Source organism: Myotis lucifugus, unplaced genomic scaffold (assembly GCF_000147115.1).
Source record: "Myotis lucifugus unplaced genomic scaffold, Myoluc2.0 scaffold_69, whole genome shotgun sequence".
Lineage (NCBI taxonomy): Eukaryota > Metazoa > Chordata > Mammalia > Chiroptera > Vespertilionidae > Myotis > Myotis lucifugus.
The window spans coordinates 979117-1000779 of NW_005871117.1; the positions used below are offsets into that span (position 1 = coordinate 979117).

Sequence of the window (21663 nt, forward strand, 5' to 3'; positions counted from 1 at the left end):
GGTATATATATATAAGAACTTTCCTTCCCTATAAATGTGTCAGATTCTATTATTGAATATGAACCCAAAATGGCAGGATGAAAATGAAAACCAGGGACTGTTGCTAATGAGAAGCATAGCATTTCAGAGTTTGATGGGCTTCTCTTCTGCTACAGCATTTGATTAAAATTTTTTTCAAAACAATTTATCTACAGCGAAACAAAAAATCATCTTCGTTTCCCTCTTCTGTGTAAATAACAAATCAATATTTCCAGTAAGAGAACCAGGAAAGAAAAAACAAGCGAGGGGTCTCCAAGTTGTACACCGGATCTGGATGCATTTAAAATAACTTTTTTTCCTGTCTTCCGCTGAAGACTTTTCTCCTCTCTTGATTTCGGTAACTGTTGCTTGGGGGTGTCTGGGCATTCACGCCATACTTGCTAAATACTTCTGATTCAAATGCTATAGTAGAATCCGCCCCCCCCCCTAAAAGCCAAGCCCAGGAATGATGTAGACCACACAGTGAACAGGGCTGGGGCTGCTTGATGATGATCTGAGCAACTGACTAGCCAGGATGCTAGAAGCACACGTCACTTCGGTGTGAGCCGCGTTCACAGGAATGGAGTTGCTGCTGGAGAGATCTCTCATTCATCTCCCCCAGTGCCTGTTGCTCACAATCATAACGTTCCCCCTGCTTGACAAATATACTGGATGGCAAGTCATAAAGGTCTTAGAACAGGACTTGACCCATTTGAGAGATTTAAACCCCTCTTCCTGGTGACTGTTAACATTCAAAGAGGGCAAAACCACAAGCCATATTTTAAAGGAAGGGTGCAACCATTCTCCACAAAGAAAAAGAAAGGGGGGAAATACGACTTTCCCAATGGAAGGTGTGGACGCAGGGAATGGCACCTCCCTTTAGTTCCGGTTACTCTTTGGCCCTGATGCTTGGGATAAATAAGAATTCTTCTCCCCCCGACCGGGGAGGGAAGCCGGCCAGTTCAGGCTCCGTGGTGAGCAAACTTTTTTGTCTGTTGTAGCTTCACACGGAGGTACAGAAGCTTCTCTCGTTGTACTTACCGGTAAACTGGCCTGGGGTAAAGGTGAAGCACATTGAGAGCCACTGCCGTGAGCTCCAGCAAGCTTTTTGTAGGCTAGCGCTTGAGTAGAGTCCCCAGGCAGCGGAACCAACAATACTAGCTTTAGAAGCACTCTCAGTGCTGGGCGAGTCTCAATCTCTTACGTGGGAGCTCTTTTTTTATTTCATGTTTCATAATTTTTAATCTATTTTGGCCATGATTTTTTGCATAAGAAAAATTATGATTAACCAACAGCCCGATTGCTTTCTGAATTTGGGGTGGGTGAGGAGAGAAAAGGCGATCGGATTTTCAGATCCTCCCAGCTTTGAGCGGAAAATACGCCCATGAGTAGCTAAACACATCCCAATAGACCAGCCTCTCCTGTGCTCTGGGTGATTTTTATTTTTGAACTGCCTTTAATGTCAACCACGCAGCGTTAGCCTTGAGTAGCTGCATTTCTTATGTGGACAGATTTGGATATTTGTTCTGTCAAGAGTAAATTTAAATTCCTGTAGGCATCACGTCAGCCCACTCTGGGGAAGTTCGGCAGAAGCATCCTCGGATTCTATATTAACACGTAATCGTTTCACATCTAATTTGATGAAAGCCTGTCCCAGGCTCTGCCTAATGCCCAGGAATGGATGGAAATGAGGAAGCCTACATATTAGCTAGTTTTGCATCTTGCAAAAGCCATTTATTGTACCCTGTCAGCAGTTCATTGATTGGCCGTGTGTATATTTTGTCCTCCTGTATTAATTGTGCCGGGGGAAAAATGTCGGTTACATCTTTGCTGTCTATAATGTGCTCTTCCTCTCATCCAAGACGCCGATTGTAATCAGCCTTGCCCTTTTCCTGCAGTCACCCGCTTCACCGAGGGGAGAAAAATCACACACCACAGCCTTGGGGGATTATGAAGGCAATTTATATTTTCGCTGCTTTCTTTTCCTTGTACCACCAAACTGTTGCCAACAGTCACTGTGCATTTTTTTTCTGGGTCAAGACTGTTAATGTGAACTAAGACCTGTGTTCAATCCCTTCAGCTCCCTGCCAGCCGCCCTGCTGTGTGGCCTTGCCATTAACTACCGCTCTTCCTCTCCTCTCATCCACCATGCGGTTATAGCCAAGATGTCCATCTACAAGAGAATGAGACGGGCATGTTGTTTTGATTGCGGACGTTCTGAGCGTGACTGCTCATGCATGTCAGGCCGTGTGCGTGGTAACGTGGACACCCTTGAGCGAGCCTTCCCACTTTCTTCTGTCTCTGTTAATGATTGCTCCACCAGTATCCGTGCCTGTAAGTTTCACCCGACACACGCAGTTCGGTGTCTGTGCTGTCCGTGGTACCATCCCCGTCTTGTGTCGTGCCCTGTGCTTCTGTCAGTCAGTCCAGCTGATGTCTGCTTCCCCGTGTGACCTCGTCTGTGGTGATTTGTCGCCCCAGTTGCCTGTGTATGTGCCTCCCTTGCCGTCTGCTAACGCATGCTTCTTGGAATAGCGTGTGGGACTGTGATGTTACAGTCTGGTGACAGTCTCCTTCTCCCCTTTAAATAAATATAGATGGAAATTAAGGTGACAGCAAATCAAATTCGATATTAATGCAGAGATGTGTGGAAATGCGTATCTTACTATTTGGGGAAAGCTTAGCCATTGGATTGGGTCGAAGGGGAGGAAGGAAAATGGTATAGCGAGAACAAGCCAGCTCTAGCTGTAAATTCTCTTTAATGAGTTTAGATAGTTGCCAAAATACAGCAGGGTTTCGATGCAGAAGGATTTTTTGACTGTGTCCCCCTAATCTGTATCTCATTCCCCCAGTACCAGATTGTGTCTTATGCTCTGAAAAAAAGTGTTCTCCCACCTAGATAAGCTGGTGGAGTCTGGAGCCCCCCTCAAAACGATGACTAATTCAAAGCAGCGTTCCAAATTTATCTTTCATTTTTCCAAAAATGTCGCCCCCTGTTGAAGGTATCTTGTAGCAATTGTGATTCCCAGTAACCAAAACCGTAAGCAGCGAACCTCCGTGAGTTCCTGGAGTGTGTCGCATGTGCCCTTGGGGTCAGCCTTCTTGGTTGCCTGCACGCTCAGGGCTGTTAAAGGGCCCGCAGCTGATGGAGCTGGGCTGTGCCAGGTTTCTGAGACGGCCCTCATCTCCGTCCCCAGCCCGGGCTTTGCTGGCACTTTGTGACATGATTCCTAGGCGATGTCCCTGAAAGCTCCCGCTTGTACAGAGTGACGCTGACAAGGGGGTGCTCCTCTGAGGGCAGGAGAGGCTGTGGTTCCGCATGAGGACCTGGATGCCATAAATGTAGCTGCAACCTTATCTTCACATGTTTGGTAGCATGGGGGGCAGAAGACAGTCCTTTTGCGCTTCATCCCTTCCTCATAAAAGCAACCAACACATTTATCGGTGACCTATTGCCATCCAGGGTCTCCCCTAAGTGTGCAAAGCTGGTGGGATTAAACTTCCACCAGCTGGGTTCACTCACACTGGCAGCAAGGATGGAGAAGAGCCCTCTGCTCTTGAGCATTTACCCCCATAGAAAACTTGCCCCGCTCACCTGTGCCAACATAGAAGGTGATCCCAGCCCTGCGTGCCTGGGTGACGGTGGCCCAGAGGCCCCGAGGGCTGAGAGCGTCCTAACGGCACCGGGTGCAGTGGAGAAGTGCCCCAGGCCAGGTGCTGGTGTCCGTACCTGCAGTTCAGGTCTGAGGCGTGATCAGTGCATTGAGCTGTCTTAGCATCATCTGGAAACGTTAGATCTAGGACCGAGAATCATCCTCTCAAACTGGTGATTCACTGCCTCCACCGAACAATGCCAAGGGACAAGACTCATTTGTAAAAGTGATAGCTAATGGAGGCTGCCTTGAGCGGGATTTGGGACTGTCTAAGTCTTGTCTTGACGTGGCTAAAAAGGAACTTGTTAGAAAGAAGGCCCCCTTTAACATGTTTCTTACAGAAGCCACAGTATGAATTCTTACCCCTTATTCTCATGGTAAGAGTTCTCTCTCGTCCTGTGACACTACCAAGGTGTACTAGGTCACAGCCACACAAAGAATGCGTGTGCCTGTTCAGTGTGGCGAGATGCCAGCTTCAGAGACGGGAGCTGGGGAGGAGGAGCAGCGGGGTGAGCTGCGGTGGCACCAGTTGGCCACATCGCTTTGACTGACCGTGGAGAATGTAACCGGCAGCCACCGGGCTCCCCTTTGGCCGAAGGCATAATTGCTGTTTCCGGATAATTGCTGGGCTCTCAGACCTTGGCCAGAGGTTCAGTGGAGGAAAGGAAGGAGCCACTCGGGCTCTGAACTAGGGCTTTGTGGTCATGTCTTGGCCAGGGTCACCCATTCCAGTCACAGCAAAACCTGGGTGAGGCCCATCCTACCCAGTGTGTGTAATTTCCATTTTTCCAGGAGAAGCCATAATTGGAGGGATTTCTCGGCTCTGCAATTTAATCTTTAAGTGTTGATGGAGGCCAGGAGAAGAAAGCTTGGGGTGGGATTGCCCCATGCTCTCAGAAACATCCTGTGAGTGAGCTTGTGGTCCTTCCTGCCCCTCTGAAATCAGCCCCACCGTGGAAATCAGGGGGCTTCGGGCTGCATGTGGAAGCCTTAACTGGTACTGACAGCTCAGGGGTAGGGGGGGTTGCCTCCCCTGTTTCATCAGTCTTTCTGCCGTCGTCACTCCATCAAACAAAAGCAGATTTCATCCATGCCTGTGTGAGACCATTCACCTTTGACCATTAATAATAAGTTAGGAAAACCCATTCCAATTTGAGCCCCTTGATGCGCCCACATAAGCCCTTCTTCTCCAATTAAAAAACGTCTGTCTCTGTGTGGAATTCTACTGGCAGAGCTCCAACAGCAACCCGGCCTCCCCGCGCGGCTGGTGGGTTGGGTGGTGCCCGCTTGACAGAGCTGGTTGACTCAAAGAGCAGTGGTGAGAGCGGGCTTTTCATTAAATATGAGCAGATGTGAAATGTGGAGGCTTTGACAATTAGAAATGGCAGGAGAAGGGCCCTTGAATCAGAGTGAGGTCAGATGGGCGGATCAGATTACTTCTCTTACATTCTTTAGTTGTTCTGAAAATCATTTTGAATTAGTGTCAGCAGAGCCATGATGGGTTTTGCCCTTTGTCTTTTATGCTGGGGCTGTATTGTTTCCCAAGACACTCATTAAAGGTCATTATACGATTACGGAGCCTGCTTTGGTCGCAGTTTCCCCGTTGAGCCAGCGTGCTCCGGGGGCTGCCTAATTCGTTTCTCGCTTGCCTTTCGTCTCCCTCTTTACTCCTTTTTTTTTTTTCTTATAAGGGGAAAGATTTCCGTTTTCAAGGGACATTAAATTGAAACACAAAGTCCCATTATGTGTTTTCTGAAGTGGGAAGGGAAGTAGCCGGCTCCCAGAGGAGTGGTAATGTATTAAAGTGTTCACACGGTTTTAGAAATCTGCCTGCCAACAGCAGGACCTGCCTGCTCCGCTCACCTCTCCTCCGAGGTGTGGCCCATTACCGCCCATCGGCTTCTGTTAAGGCAGGGGCTGCTCTCACTGGCGTCTCCTTCTATTCATCTCGCCAGAGATGTGAGGCCAGACTGTGGTGATAAAAAGATCTGCCAAGAGGAAGGAGTCCTTTACACAAGACTTAAAAGACAGTGTCAGAAAAGGAAGGCAGAGTGACCAATGAGGGTTCCACGCAAGGCTGTCCCGCCTGGGGCGAGACTGCGTTGTCCAGGGTGGAAGGCTGGGCGGTGTGCACCTAGCGTCCCTGTCTGGTTATTCCGACTTTGTTTCCACTTCAGAGGATCCTCGGAAGGAGTACCAGCTCTCTTGAAACCCCTCATAAAAATCTTTTTACAAGCAGCTGTGTTCTAGGACCATCAAACATAAAAATATATGTCTAGCAACAGACACACATATCAATATAGATTTAGGTTCCAATCAGTTCCATTTCCCCTCGATGAAATTTTGTAAAATGGTCCTTGTTCTCTGTTCAGAACTTACTCTTCTTATTTGTTTTGCCTGCCATCTGATTGCTAAGTCTAACAGAGAGGGACAATTAAAATGATGATGCAGTGACAACACAGGGCCTATTGATTCAAACCTGCTGAGACCTGCCTGACAGGATGCTGGCCGCACACCGTCAGTGACCATGGCATGAACAAATTAATCATGTGCTGGAAGAGAAACAGGCCTGAGACTTGCCCTTGGAAAGAGTTTCAGTTAAAGTACATGTGTGATCGCTCACACCAACCTTTCCATTTACTAATAGTTTAAACCTGCACAATTGCATAAGCCCTTTTCCAAAGCACTGCAGCTAATTTTAAATGGTGCATGACTTTTATTTCGGCTAGAAATTTAATGCAAGGAGGCATTCAACTCCAGTGGGTAGTTTGGGACGAGAAGTCCGATATAATTGGGTTGAAGGGAGACATACCAGAACCAGTTCAGTGTAATCTGGAGTCTTGTCAGATAATAAACAGCAATCAGCGTATCCCGAGCAGCCTTTGGTTTGCCCAGGCAGAGAATTAACATCATCAATAGAACTGAAGTCACTTGAGTGAACTAACGGCATTTTGAAGTGCATAACATCAGATACAGGGGGAGCGGTTGGAAAGCTCTAGGAAGGAAAATGTCCATAGTAGGACACACCCTGTGCTGACACTCTCCAATGCCTGCTAAAGGGAGATTTAATTTATGCATTTAAAATTCAACAGCCTATCATTATCTCATTCCTTTTATGTATAGTTTTGGGTGATTTCCTCCAGCTCCCCAATCCTAAATTTTCTTTGTTTAATTTTCTTTGTTTATTTTACTTTTAGTCTTTCTCCTTCCCCCCATCCCTGTCATTCTCTCTCTCTCTCTCTCTCTCCCCCCCCCCCATGACACCCTTTGAATCATACTCTAGCTCTTGAGCTAGCCATGGCCCATGTCCTGCTTTGGCCATTTACACTTTGCTTCGTGAAGTGAACACCAGGCAGTCAGCCTGGGCAGCCATGTAACCTCCCCAGGAGACTAATGACATACCGGGAATGGCCTCTTAGGGCACCTTTGTTGGTAGCAGACGAGGCTACAGAAGCCAGTGCCTCTCACTTGATTTTGTGGTGGCCACGTCTAGCAGTGAGCCGACTGGAGCTCTGCCTTCCTACGTGCTCTTTAAGTCAGCATCGTGAGGCAGCAGTCAGGCTTGCACAAAGCCTCCTGGGAAAGGAATCCCTTAAGTTGCCCATCTCTGATGAACTCCAAACAAACCAGGTTTTCATTCTTAGTAAATAGATGAGTTTTGTTGTTGTTTTTAGTTTAGCATCCGGTGATGCAGTTGACTTGCATTTTGGGACCTTGTTGTGCCTCCCTCCATTCCCCCTCCCCCTCCCCCCCCCGGTAGTTTTGTGGAATTCTTTAATATTAATATGCTATGAAGTGGCACCACATATAGATCAAAGAGAAAGCGAACGGTAGGCAAATGGCAGCCAATTTTTCAAAAGAAATCCTTTGAAACAGTTGGGAGACAAGAAGTGGAAAGGTCAGGATGAAGACAGGAAAGGGTCCGACACCTCCCTTTCAGGGACATGTTTTCATAGGTGACTCGGCTCTTCAAGGACAAACTAGGAGAGACATTGGCGTGCCAGCAGTTAAGCCGATTAGGGTCCCTATGCAAGGTGACATGGGAATGAGGTTTGTGTTTTTATTCAGGACAGTGGCTGGTTGTCACAATACTCACCCTGACAGCTCCTACCACCAGGCAGCAGATTCTGTCTTACCTCCATGGTGGGGGACAGGTGGCCGGTTAGCTCTCCATCTTCCCCTCCTCCACCATCTCTGGCGACAGGTGCCAGGGCCAGCCCGCCTTTCATCGCGCCCTCTTGTCAAGTCTCTGCCTTGAGCCTGATCCTGACCTTTACTGAATGAAATAAAGTACTGATGAACAAGCAGAGGTTTGAATCAGAGCGGCTGGGAGCAAATGTCAAGTCCATCTCTGCTCCCTCCCCCACCTGTGCCAGGAGCCTGGAGTAGACCCAGTCTGGAGTCTGCAGTGCCTTAGGCTTTATGGGTCTGGGGAGACATAACTTATTAACAAAGAGTTATTAAATTTTTATCAATTTTACAACACAATGTAAATGCCTCCTATGAATCTACATTGTATTCATTATCATTTAAAACGTTAATTAAGTCAAAGTTGCATTTAATTTCTCTCTAAATGGGCCTCTGGGAAGAGGCTTTTAGAAACATCTGTGGGAGCGTGTGGCTCCCGGAGACAGGGAATCCCCCAGCCCGCACTCAGGATAGCCCCCGAATTGATTGCAATCCCGAGTCTGCGGCTAATTTGTTGTGATGCGATCGGGCATTGTCTCAAATGACTGTCAGACCAATAATGGTGTAAAGCCGCTGGAGAGAGGCTTGGACGCGGGGCACAGGCCTCACCGCCCGCCTCCTGGTCCCAGACATGAGGGGTTCATCCACAGCACCCTGGCCTCAGCACGCCTCTCATTCTCCCTTCTCATGTGGTGCCCGTCATGTCGGCTGGCTGCTTCCTTCATCTGAGATGCATGTCTGTCATCTGGCTCAACCATTTCAGGACATGTGCCAGCGTGCTCCCAGGGAAGATCTTACAAGAGCGTGGGGCTCTGACTTGCCGTGAAGCCTAGAAGCAATGAGCTCAGTGCAGGATCATGGGAACCACTTTTACATGGAGAGATGCAGCGATTATAACCCGATCGTAGTCACTGGTGAGGAGAGAGGCCTACTGAGACCTGCTGAAACTGATGTCCCCTTCTGAGGCTAGGTTGATGTTTTTGCCTTGTCCGAGTTTAGGCTACTCTTTAGGTGGATCTGTTGTTATTGTCCGTGCATTCCATCTCCCAGGAGCCCAGGCATGTTACCCGGGGGTACTAGGAAATGGGATAACTGCTGAGCTGGGATTCAAGCTCAGAGTAGACTCAGTGGGATCTGTGTTCTTGCTCTATGTGATGTAAGGTACTCCGCCAATACACCGAGGCTACTGTGTACCTGTGTGTGCGCATGTGTACACGTAGACGTGTGTGCGTGCTGTTAAATTTAATGCGCACAGCATTTGCTGCATTGCAGGCACTGTTCTATGTTCTTTTCAAATATTAATTGAATCCTTATCATGAGCAGCTGGGGCACCTGTAAACTGCGTGATGTACAGATGAGGCAACTGAGGCACAAAGAAGTTAAGGGACCTGCCCAGGGTCACGCAGCAAGCCAGTGTGGGGCTGGGATTTGAAAACAAGCTGGGTGGCTCCACAGGCTGTGGAGTCAGTTGAGCTACACAGCTGAAAATGATCCATAGGCTTGTCTATTTCCAAGGAAGGAGGAAAAGATGAGAATTTCAGTAATGAAGACTCAAGACAATGAGGGCAGTGCTGGGAGAGAGCAAGTTGCAAAGTGCTTGGCTGTGCAAAGGCCCAGAGCTCACCTCCTGCTGGTCAGCCAGGGGACAGTCCCATAGGCTATGACATTCCAGATGTGCCTTGGAGAACAGGAGAGAGTGTTCTGCCAAAGCGTGGCAGTGGGGAGGTCGGGAGCCCCGGCCACACAGCTGGTCGCCCAGTTTGGCTGGCGCTTGAGTCCCGTGCAGCAGATTTCAGGGAGAGGAGCCCTTAAGGGTAAGCAGGGCCTGTGTGGACAGGGGCTAGGCCATGAGGGTTTTGTTCTTCATCTGAAATACAACAGGAAACACTCAAGGTGTTTGCTCAGGGAAGTGATGCCTGGGGCTGTGTTTTGGGAGGACGTCTATGACAGCTGTGGAAGAAGGGACTGGAGCCCAGGGGGCAGTTGAGAGACACGCCGCGAGAGGGTGAAGACCAGCAGAAGGGAGGCTGTGGCCGAAGGAGGCAACACCCAGCTGCTCCGAGAAGCCTTGGGGAGGAAGGCCAAGGCGTGATGGCCAGTCTAGGACTCTGCAGCTGAAGCACATTATCCACATGCAAAGCCAAGAAGTTAAAATCTTCGTAAAGAACGTTCAATTAATAGCTCTGAAGCCATTGAATGCCATTAGTTAAGTTTCATGAGCATAACTTTCCCCAGCTGGCCTGGCAGTCATCGCGATACATGTCCGGGCTCCTCCTTAGTGGAGGAGAATTTACTGAAGCCTCGGTGGGACTGGAGACCTGCAGGGTTGCATCCGCTGCCCCTCGTCCTTGGATCTGTTCCATCCATTTCCTTCTAGTTAGTATTCCTTCTTCCTCCATCACCATTCTCCTCATTTCCAGTGAGATTCACATCTTCAGTGTGTTGAAGGCGAGAGAGGCCGCAGCTCTGTCGCTGGCATGAATGCCGTTGGCCCAGGCTGGGTGGCACAGTCAAAGCAAGTGGGGGCCGCCAGCTGGGATATGTGACCAGCCCTGAGGGTCTTGGCTCAGGCTGCATGCCGTAGCTTCCGATAGAGCTCCTGGGAATTAGCTTTTGAAACCCCTGTGTATGCCAACAAGACCCCTTTCCTCTCTTCTTTCTCAGGGAGACAGCACGTCTCTTTCCATCTTGGGAGGGGGGAAAAGAAAGTATTTCGCATCTCATTCTCTGAAAATCCACTCGTTTTCAACCACTTACCCTTCTCCAGAGGAAATCCAAAACACATTTCCTGTGAGGCGCTGCCACACAGAGTTCAGGGAAATTGTGTGGCATTTCAAGTCCACGGCACAGTTTTCTCCCAAACCAGCATGCTGAATCACCTAGATAATCAGGGACTCTGCCGTCCCTGCATTTATAAGGGTTCTGTTTTCCCAGCCTACCATTCCCGCAGGCGGACTCTAAATGGGCGAAGAGGAGCAGCATTGTTGGGCCCACATAGTTGAAATCTCAGTGAGAAAGTCCCTTTTGTAAATAGCCAGACAGGGCCTCATGTGGAGGGAGGTTCTAGACATGCCATAGACCAGTGATGGCGAACCTTTTGAGCTCGGTGTGTCAGCATTTTGAAAAACCCTAACTTAACTCTGGTGCCGTGTCACATATAGAAATTTTTTGATCTTTGCAACCATAGTAAAACAAAGACATATTTTTGATGATATTTATTTTATATATTTAAATGCCATTTAACAAAGAAAAATCAACCAAAAAAATGAGTTCGCGTGTCACCGGTTCGCCATCACTGCCATAGACTCTGGCTTTGAGGAGACATTCTGATGTCCAGCTCAGATGAGCGGGGCGAAGGATTTGGAGCGTCCACAGTGGCCTTTCTTCTCTGAGCAGCTATGCAGTCCTCCTCCTGAGGAGCTGTCCTGCAATCCAGGAAACAGCAAGAGAAAAACCCCCCTGGCCTCTCCTAGTAATCCTGAAAGCCCCCACTTCACCCCCTTAAATACAGGGGGTGACTCCCACCACATCTTGCTGGAGCTACAGAGAAGAGCTCTAAGCTCAGCGTGGAAGCCGTGAAGGCGCGTCTGCACAGGATGGCCAGCAGCACTGAGAGACTTTCAGTGAAGTGAGAAAGACTGCTCCTCAGACCAGAGCCTCGCAACGTGGACGGACAGTGCAGAGAGGGACGTCTGTAGAGACAGCGTGACCATCTCCTGGGAGTGGAGCTGACAGCTGGCATTAAAGCCATCTCCATTTTGGCCTCTGCCGGCTTTCTGCCTTCCTTCCCTCCAAGGTCAGAAATGTAGCATGCTAACATCCTGGATTGGGCTTCATGTGTTGGCAAGAGTACATGAGTAGGAAATGGCCTGAAGGTTCCAGGTCAGTAAATATCCGATGAGTAAAAGGATGAGTAAGTGAAGGGATTCTCAACCATCAGTTAAAGGAAAAGTGGTATGTCAGAGGTAGGAGGGCCCGGATCTGTGTTTTTTCCTAAAACTCTCTAAGTGGCTTACACTATACCTATATCTATACATATATTATATATATATAAAGAACTGGGATAAAAGAAAATTAAGGGGGGAAAGGTAGCAAGAAAATCAAGGACATAACTGAAGGATCTTGAAAATTATCAACTAATGGGTACAATTCATATTCTTTGTGAAGGTAAATACTGGGGAAGAAGAAAAGAAGACAAAGATAGAAAAAAAAGTCACAGGCAAAAATTCACCAACATTTCAAGTGAAGAGAGACAAGGGTACATGTGTATGTACAGCATTTGTCCTAGAAAATCAAGGACTAGTGACATTTGCATTCAGTTTTACTGATTTTGGTGAACCTGATCATTTTCCTGTGAGTCAGGGTGGCACAAAAATATTAATGCATCAGGTGAAGCCATTAGGAGCCAAGGGGCCCATTTGTCGAGAGCTGTAACCACGTGCAGGTGGCCACGGTGCATGCCCAAATGTGGAGAAACATCAAGGCCTCTCCTGACTATTAGGCCCACTGACTCACTTGAGGCAGGCAGATCAGATCCAGCAGCACCCGTGCCACAGTTCCTCCCACCTAGAGGTGCCCAAAGGCTGAGCGTCTCATTGCCATGAAGAGCCGTTATTCTGTTTATTCTGCTTGAGGCGAGGGGGCAAGGAGCTTTCTCAATTGCTCACAGAGACCCAGGCTGCACCAAGCGTTCTCTTGTTTACGAGTGGGCTTGAATTGCTCTCTGTATTTTGCCAAGCTTGATCTGGCCTTTTCTGCCGTGCAGATGAGTAAATTTCCACATATGGCTTGTAACACATCCAACTGAGAGAACACAGCCAGCAGGGATGCTTCAAAGCCCAAGCCCTGAACAGGTGTTACTGAAAAAGGAGGTACACTGACCTGCAGAGGGGAGGTGCACAGTGAAGATGGCAGGATGCAACTTGCCAGGAATGCAGACTGTGAGGGAGGGGGTCGGGTCACGTGGCCTGGAAGTCTCGGGATGTGGATTGAAATGTGCAAAGGGCTAGTGTTGGAAGGGCCGCTTCACAGATTTCTTCTGCTAAGGGGAAGATGGGTGTCTGTTCGGCAGACATTCATTTCTTTTCTCTGATACACATTAGGGAATTAAATCCTGAGATGGTAGGAAACCACAGAGCAAGGAAAGCCAGAGATGGGGTGGGGTTTATGTATGTTCTGGGGGCTTTGGAAATCATGCCTAGTACAGGTATGCTTTGGTATGTTCACCAAATGGATGCTCAGTGAATGCCCAGTGCTATAAGAGTAATACCTTCATCATGCACTAATCGTTATACTTCTCACGGCACTGGCATCTTCTCACCTTAACTAGGCAAACCCAGAATAGACATCTTGCCTTCCTACCGTAGCACTTTGGGCAAGTTTGAGAAGTCCTCTGTTCCTTAGTTTCCCCATGTGTAAAATGGAGATAATAACAGGACCTGTCTCAGAGAGTGGTTGCAGCTGTGACTTAGGGTCTCATCATTCCACGTCTTACTGAAACTGCCCCTACGACTTTTCCATCTCTAAAAGGGACATGGAGACAGAGACTCAGTGAGTTTCCCGTGTTTTTGGAAGAAGGCAGGAAGCTTGGAGAGCAAGCAAGAGAGGAACAGATGGTGGCGAGAGATGACATTTTTAAAAAATCTATTAAAATTTCTTGCTGGTGGTCTTGATCTCAACCTATTCTTGAGGTCTGGTTGGTGTTGGGACTTCCCATCATCATCTGTCCTAAATTGCTTTATGAAGAGTTGGGTGCTGCTTCTTGTTGATTTTCTCATTAGTGAGATTCGATCTACGAGTGGGGCCAAGAGTGGGCCCCTAGACTTGATGTGAGAACAGTCTAGAGATGGGCTGAGTGAGTGTGGATAAGGATTCTGCTCTCCTGCTCTCTCTTCTTCCCTACTGAGGGCAGAGTCCTCTGGATGACCTTTCACACCTATTCACATTCTCAGTGGCACTGCCGAGTTCAGGCGCTCATTTCTTCTCACCTGCTCTAGCACTGCTGCCCTCAGATTAATTATTCTCCCTTGCCACCAAACCTCCACCACATTTATTATTTTAAAACACATATTTGATCATGTTATCATCCTGTTCTAAAGAGGGAAAACAAAAACAACTTTGGATGGCTCCTTGTTTTCAGTAGAAAAACCTCCAGCCATGACATTCAAGGCCCTCCACAGTTTGGCCTCAACCTGTGTGTCTAGTTCTGTTTTCCATGTAAGTGTCCTTCATCTAATGGGTCTCTACAGATATATTGTTTTTGTTATTTAACATATTTCTATAACTTTTTCCTGCCTGTGATTCTGTCCCTATCCTCTTCTGGCCGATGGGAGTCTACCCATCTTTTAAAGTAGGAGTCAGCAAACTGTGGCCCGCCGACCAAACCTGGCCTACTGTCTGTTTTAGTAAATAAAGTTTTATTGTACAACAGTCATGGCCACTCATTTGCATATTGTCCATAGCTGCTTTCAAGTGCAAACAGCAAAGCTAAGAAGTTGCAAATGAAAGCATATGGTTCACAAAGCCCCAAAGAGTTACTACCTGATGTTTACAGAAAAAGCTTGCTGACTCCTGCTTGAAACACAGCTCAGATGCTGTCATCTCTGTGAAGGCCTTTTACTGCCCTACTGCCCACCTCAGATCAGAATTGATGGGTCTCTTTCCTGTAATCCTATCACACTTCCTGTAAACCCCGTTCAGAGCGGTTTCCATGCGGAGCTTTTTAGAAGTCAACAACAGACGGCTCTCAATGGTCTTTGGATTCTCAGTGTATTGCACCCAGCAGCCAAGGCACACAGTAGGAATTCAACAGACATTTGCCAAATACTAGACACTGGGTTAAAAATGTGTTTCCACAGTTCATTAGGCGTGTGTTTTAGGGGAACCCAGCGATCTTTCTTCTTCTTTGCTTCTACCATCTTGAACGAAACATTTGTTTCTGAACAGCTGCTCCCTGTGGCTGTGGGAGCAGTTTTGAGTAGCTTGATCTAGAATTGATCACCACTTCTTTAGAAGGTGACACATTTCTTCCACCGCTTCTGCTGACAGGCACAGTATTTGGACACTACAGTGGGTCTGGGATGCAAATGTATTCCCCTTCCATATGTCGTTGGGTATTTGAGTCCGATGGGCAGAAGAGCACGTTGGGAAGGCGTGGCTAACCCATTGTTTCACCACATCTGCCTCTCAGGTCTGCACTGCTCTTCCAACTCAAACCAGCTCTTTCATCCACCTGTGACTCCTCATCCGTGTGAATTCATCCCAACTGCTCTGGAGGCGGGGCTTGCGCCTGTAATCACCCAGGCCCCAGCCATCTTCAGGGACCTTCTCTTGCTCTGCGAATGCCCTGGATGATACTCTGGGAGTTAGATCTAGGCAGGGTCAGCCCCCAGCTCAGATCTTGGCAACCCTGAGTTCCCCAGATTCCTCCACACCCTCCACATCTGCCCTCTCCTGGCAATTCTGGCTCTCTACAGCAAGTGGTACCCAGTCCATGTGGGAGATGAAAAGCTCTATGCTTGAGGCCCATGTAGTCTAGTTCCTGGTGGTCCTTCCTAGAGACACTGGGCTCAAAGGAAGCGCCTCAGCATTTGGCGCTCTTTATACATATGCCTCACCCAACGTAGACACGTGGAAGAGCTGAATGTAAAGGGTTTCCGTCGGAAATAACAAGATGGAACATGTGTGTGTGTGTAAGGGATACCCTTTAGGTTGCTGCATGAGCAATCTTTATTGTTGTTAGAGATTAAATCTCAATAACTTTCTGAAATTAGCGTCGGCTTCTCATCAGCTTCGTGGGCAGTGGCGCTCACCCTTCCCCTCCCCTTCCTCCTGGCTCTGGGATGGTATCAGCATGTAGTTTTGCTCGCGATCAAATCAGGGCAACATAGAAACTGTCATTTTTCATTTACTGGGGCCCTTTGATCCCATTTGGGGTTTATTTGTTTCAAGTGAAAAATACGAGCCCTATTGCATACATCTATCCTGAAGAGTACTTTTTTATTTTTTTCTGTTAGAGATCAAATCAGAGTTGTAAGTAGTGTGGTCATTAGTTATCACCACCAGACTTCACAGCCTACACTTTATTTCTGTTCTCACAAAGTCGCCAACCTCCTCTGTTGCATAACGATCCCTCTCCCTCGCACTGGAGCTATAATATGACTTTCGTGGGCGCCTGGGTGTTAATTTATTTCACAGTTTCCTTTGCAGATATAATCAGAGTCACCTATCACATTCCCGTTTCTTCCTTTTATTGTGTTCCTTTGCTATCTCGTTTGTGTGATCTTTTTCTGCAAATGACAGGTACTGTTTCTCTGCTCACTGTTTCAGTGACTTATATTCTCCAACACTTCTCTATTGCCATTTAAAAAATATAACATTTTATAGATGTAATCTTAGTTATTTATAACTCAGGTTTTGTTATATGGGAAAATTTCCTAAATGATGCATTGGCTTAGGTACATTTTTTTAAAGAAAGGTAAAATATTCTTTGCAAAAATATTTTTCTCAAAATTGTAGAGAAGGAAAAGCTCTCAGTACGATTATAATGCATTTTCCTGACTTTTTTAGTCCATTGAAATATATGAAAATTATGTTTATGTAAGTGATCAAATTGTGGTATTTAATAACACGTTGTTAGCAACAAAAGAGCGATCCCTTTTGATTTATTTGGATATTTACTGGTTGACTTACAGTGCTTTACATATTAGAATTGGTTTGTCAACAATTAACATTCTAGGTTTTTATATAACCCATACTTCAGGTAACAGAGGATTATTAAACTGCAACCAGTGTGTTAGAAATCTGCCGACTGGTAATAAAATTCTTATGTATAACAGCAGCTGAGAAATACTGCTGTGTATTTATGCATAGATTGCAAGATAGATGCTGGTCCACAAACCAGAAGGGCTTGAAATGCAGATCGCCAGCAGGTGGCGCTGCTTTTCTATAAATGAAAACCTCCACCTGGCTGTATTCTAGGGACTACTACCATTGCCCCCCTTTCTGCTTTTCTTTTCCAGATTCTCTGTCCTTTATTTCTCTAAAATGAACGTCTAAAACTGAGGGTTTTTTGTTTTGTGTATTTGCTATTTTGAGGAAATACACCTCTACTAAGACAATACCTCTCAATTGCTAAGGTTCTTTAAATCCAACTTGCTTCCCTTAATACTCATTTGGTACCAAGTCCTAGTTAAATAAATGTTACTATGTTTTTTTAAAATATATATATATTTTTATTGATTTCAGAGAGGAAGGGAGAGGGAGAGAGAGATAGGAACATCAATGATGAGAGAGAATCATTGATCCACTGCTTCCTGCACACCCACTACTGGGGATGGAGCCCACAACCCAGGCATGTACCCTGACCTGGAATTGAACCGAGACCTCCTGGTTCATAGGTCGACATTCAACCAGTGAGCCATGCCAGTGGGGCTAAATGTTAACTATGTTTTTAAAAGGGAAGTACACAAAACCAGATTCTCACCCCTAAGATTGCATTACCCCCACCATCTGATTACTATGTGGAAAGTCCCCATTTTTATCTAATACTTATTTATACAAGTTAATTCCTTAGGCTTCGTTCTACAACAGGATGAGAGACATTTTTATAAAGTTGGGTTATGTACTGGATTAATGTGCCATATAAAAATAATTTTAATGTGATGTTCTTTTAACAAGATTTACTTTAGAATCCAGGTTAACCAAAGAGTGTTGCTTTGCTCCCTGGGCCAGAACTAACTTTCTGACAAACAGAATCAGAGGGTTGTTTTGTTTAGTTTTTTGTTTTAATAATATTGTCCACACAAAAGATAATCAGCTCATCAATTTGGACATCAATGAGGAAAAAAATACTATTAATGTGGTTCTCTTTTTCACACCTCTTTTTTATTCTTTTTATTTTATATTTTAAAGACAAGACTCTGCCTTTTTACTAACTCTTATTTTTATAAGAGATAAAAATAGTCTATCTTCCCCACCCCCCAACTCAGCCTCCTTTCTTTTGGGCCACTTAAAAGTTATAAGGGTTTCAGATAAGAGACCTCTTATACAGGGTGTTGGGTGTAAATGTGTGCCTGTATGGGAGATAGTAGATTTATTGAGGTGATGGGAGGGGAGAATTAAAAGGTTTCCCAGGTGACTCATTTATTTATTTTCTTTATCAGGTATGACCTACCAGATCATACAGAACTTTGAATGCAAATATTTTATACTTTTTGTAACTTAAAAATTTGAAACTATTCATTTTGATAATCTAATTGGAATTTTCTCTTTTGACTTTTTAAACTTCTTTTAGACACACTACAGTGCAGGTCAAGGATCCAGATAATATAATGGACATCCTTACTTTAGTCATTCACATGCTTTTGACAGAGAAAATCCTGAAGTGCTATTGATTCGGTAAAACTAAGGAGTAGAGGATCGGGGAAACATTTCCTTCTCAGTGAGTTCATTTGAAAGCCCTAGTTTTGTTGAGAATCTTCTTTTTTTCTTTTTTTCCCTCCAAACTGTGGATTGCAATCACTTTTCTCGTTGAAGTCAAACCCTGACGGCTTTCCTCCCAGTTCCCTTTATAGGGGGACGGGATCCACTCGAGTGTTGAAACAGGAAATAACCATCCACAGTCAAGTGTGGATGTACCTGGCTGAGCTGCGAGGCAGCAGCCCTGTGAATTTCACAGGACCCCTTTCCAAGGCCTTAAATAACTTTATTTCCCTGTCAAATACACTCTCCAGAATAAAAGTGAGACCTCCAGTGGAACTGGACCACTGCCAGGGGCCTCCTGGTTTTTAGTTTCACACACACATGTGTGTGTCTTATCTGAGACCCTTATAACTTTTAAGTGGCCCAAAAGAAAGGAGGCTGAGTTGGGGGGTGGGGAAGATAGACTCTACCAAGATGCAAACCACCCACTGCCCTCTTTGAACTTGAGTATTTAAATAGAAAACAAAACAAAAAAAACACAACTTTCAGAGGACTCAGATTATTACCCAATAGTTTCCAATTCTGTCATTTGGAGTTTAAAGCCGTACACTATCTGTCCCTTATAACCCTGTCTATACCCTTAAATGCTTAAATGAATCTTCCTGCTCCAGTCACATTGAATTCCTTACAGTTCCCTAGATTAGTATTCCCCACCTCCTTGCTTTAGTTCAGCCAGCACCCCTTGCCTGGTTGACTTAGTGTCATGGTTTGAGTGCCCCCAGTGCGCCAGGCCCTGTGTTTGATTCTGGGGATACACGGGCAGGCATGACTGACATCTTTATCCCTTCGACTCTTGTTTCACGTGTTAGAATTTTCCCCCGGCCACCCAGACCTCCTAGCATTTACAAAGGCAGTTCATGTAGCCTTCGCCTGACACTATCCTGTAATACCTTTTAAACTCTTATTCCGTATCACTTGTGAATTATTTGATATATACATATATATAAACAGGGTGTCCCCAAAATGTATACACACCTTAACAGCTGATAGCTCAATTTTGAAAATGTATTTTAAAAAACTCTGCCCATATAATTATTCAAAATGTGTGTATACATTTTTGGGGGATATATATATATATATATATATATATATATATATATTAACCAAAGATCTTATATGCATACTAGAGGCCTGGTGCATGGATTCATACAGCGGTGGGTCCCTCAGCCTGGCCTGCACCCTCTTGCAATTCAGGACCCCTTGGGGGATGTCAGACTGCTGGTTTCCGCCTGATCCCTACAGGCAAGGCCAAGGGACCCCACCGCTGCACAAATCCATGCAGCGGGCCTCTAGTATGCATATAAAATCTTTGGTTAATCTCTTCCCACCCTCCCTGCTTCCCTCTGAGATTCATCAGTTTGTTCCATGTTTCCATGCCTGTGCACTGAGCGTCTTCCCCCTGGTGGTCAGTGCGTGTCATAGCTACTGGTCAAACAGTATATCATACACTTGGGGGAGGAGGTGTCCCTCAGCTGAGCCTGCACCCTCTCGCAGTCTGGGACCCCTTGGGAGATGTGCACCTGCCAGCTTAGGCCCACTCCCTTGCCGCTGCGCTCGCAGCCATCAGCCCAGCTTGTGACTGAGCAGAGCTCCTCCTGTGGGAGCACATTGACCACCAGGGGGCAGTTCCTAGGTTGAGCGTCTGCTCCCTGGTGGTCAGTGCACATCATAGTGACCAGTCATTCCCGGTTGTTTTGCCATTAGGGTCAATTTGCATATTACCCTTTTATTATATAGGATATATATGTATATATATGCAATTATCTCATTTCTACAGCTAGACTTGTGCTCTCTTATTATATATCTTTTAAAAGATTTTTTGAAAATAGGAAAAGAAAAAACACTGCCCAGCTCCCACCCTCGAGATGTCTGTCAAATGGGTCTGAGTGGGATTCAAGCATCGTGCTTTCCTGCTCTGTAGTGCTTTGGGAGTGAGTCTGGTAGGAAGTGCTAGATGACTGTATGAACCCGGAGAGCTAGGAGGCCTGTGGTTTTTGGCTGGCTCCTGTGATCTGTCAGGTAACAGAAGAAAGCATTAAGCTCAGAACCATTACAGATCAGAGCTGCAAAGGTCCTTATATGTAATGAATGCCAGTCCTGGAGGGGCAGTGTCCGGCCAAAACCTCACAATTGACCCAGACCAGGACTAGAACCAGGCTCCTCACCATGGGGCTGTGATTCTCCCCTGCAGTGCTGCCCCTCTAGCAACTCAGAGATATTCGTCAGGAACATCACCAGGGGCTCAGCACTATGAGGTATTCAGAGATTTGTAAACTACCAGAGAGGAGGGAAGTAGGACACATGAAATGGAAAACATATTCTAATGCAAAAGAAAGAGGTAACAGAGGGGTGTGAGATGGGGTGCCAAGAAAGGAGGGATTCTGTCTTGTTATAGTAATCTGGGAAGGCTACCTGGAGGAGGCAGCCTAACCTGTTTCTTGAAGAGTGGGTTGAATAGGTAGGTGAAAGGAAGACCTGGTGGGAGGGAATAGTGAAGAAGTCAGTGCCCCTTTACCCCATCGCTCCCCTGCCCCTCCCCCCATCTCCCATGTGCATGCCCCAATTCCATGACCTCCCACAAGAAATTCAAGGGAAAGAGCCCATCACAAGCAGGCAGCATGGATTTCCTGTAATTTAGAGGGAATGGTGGGGTTTCTCCACATTTCCATCTGATTTTCATTTGTTATTGCCCTGAATGGTCCCAGCCTTCTCCAATTGAGGGTCGTTTAAACATTTTCTGGCTTTTCTTGTTTTTATGACACTTGGCATAGCCTAATTATTTTGACCTGAGCAGTTCATTGGGGCCATATGAAATATGGGACAAAGGTGACAGTCGAACAGGATGCAGCGAGTGGAGGGGAGATGGCGAATCTCACCCTGCTCTGTGCTTGGACACCAGATCCGCTGTTCGGAGCAGTGGGGAGAGAGTGGGTGCAAAGCCAGAAGGCAGCAGACACATGGTGGCGAGGGCCCACTGGCAGAGAGCTCCGGTTTTGTTGATTTTGCAAAGCCCAGATAATGATGATAGGTAACGTTTACCAAGAGCTTGCCAGAAACTCTCATAAGCACTTCTCATGTTCAGTAGCCCTAAGAAGGATGTACTCTGATTATTTCCATTTTATAGGTGAGAAAACCGAAGTTGGTAATTTGCCAAATAGCCAGGTTTGGACCCTGCAGTGTAACTTCGGGGCCTGTGTGCCTAACTGTTACCTTCCTGCATCTCATTCTGAGTTGACATTTGTAGAGGGATCACCCATATCTTAAAGTCTTTATGTCATTGAGTGTCACTGGAGCCAGGGCCAGAGATATAACGGGGTGCCTA

The 21663-nt window shown here is 46.4% G+C and overlaps 1 protein-coding gene across 9 annotated transcripts in view; it reads left to right on the forward strand.

Moving 5' to 3' along the window:
• The window catches only part of KCNMA1 (potassium calcium-activated channel subfamily M alpha 1), a 674818-nt gene that overhangs the window by 560326 nt on the left and 92829 nt on the right, over positions 1-21663 (forward strand). Inside the window, exon 19 of one of the 9 annotated variants that reach the window (XM_006090192.3) lies at positions 2179-2352. The exons of the other annotated variants lie outside the window; for them this stretch is intronic. Coding sequence (XP_006090254.1) covers positions 2179-2352 — 174 coding nt within the window. The remainder of the gene's footprint in view (positions 1-2178; positions 2353-21663) is intronic. 9 annotated transcript variants of the gene reach the window in all.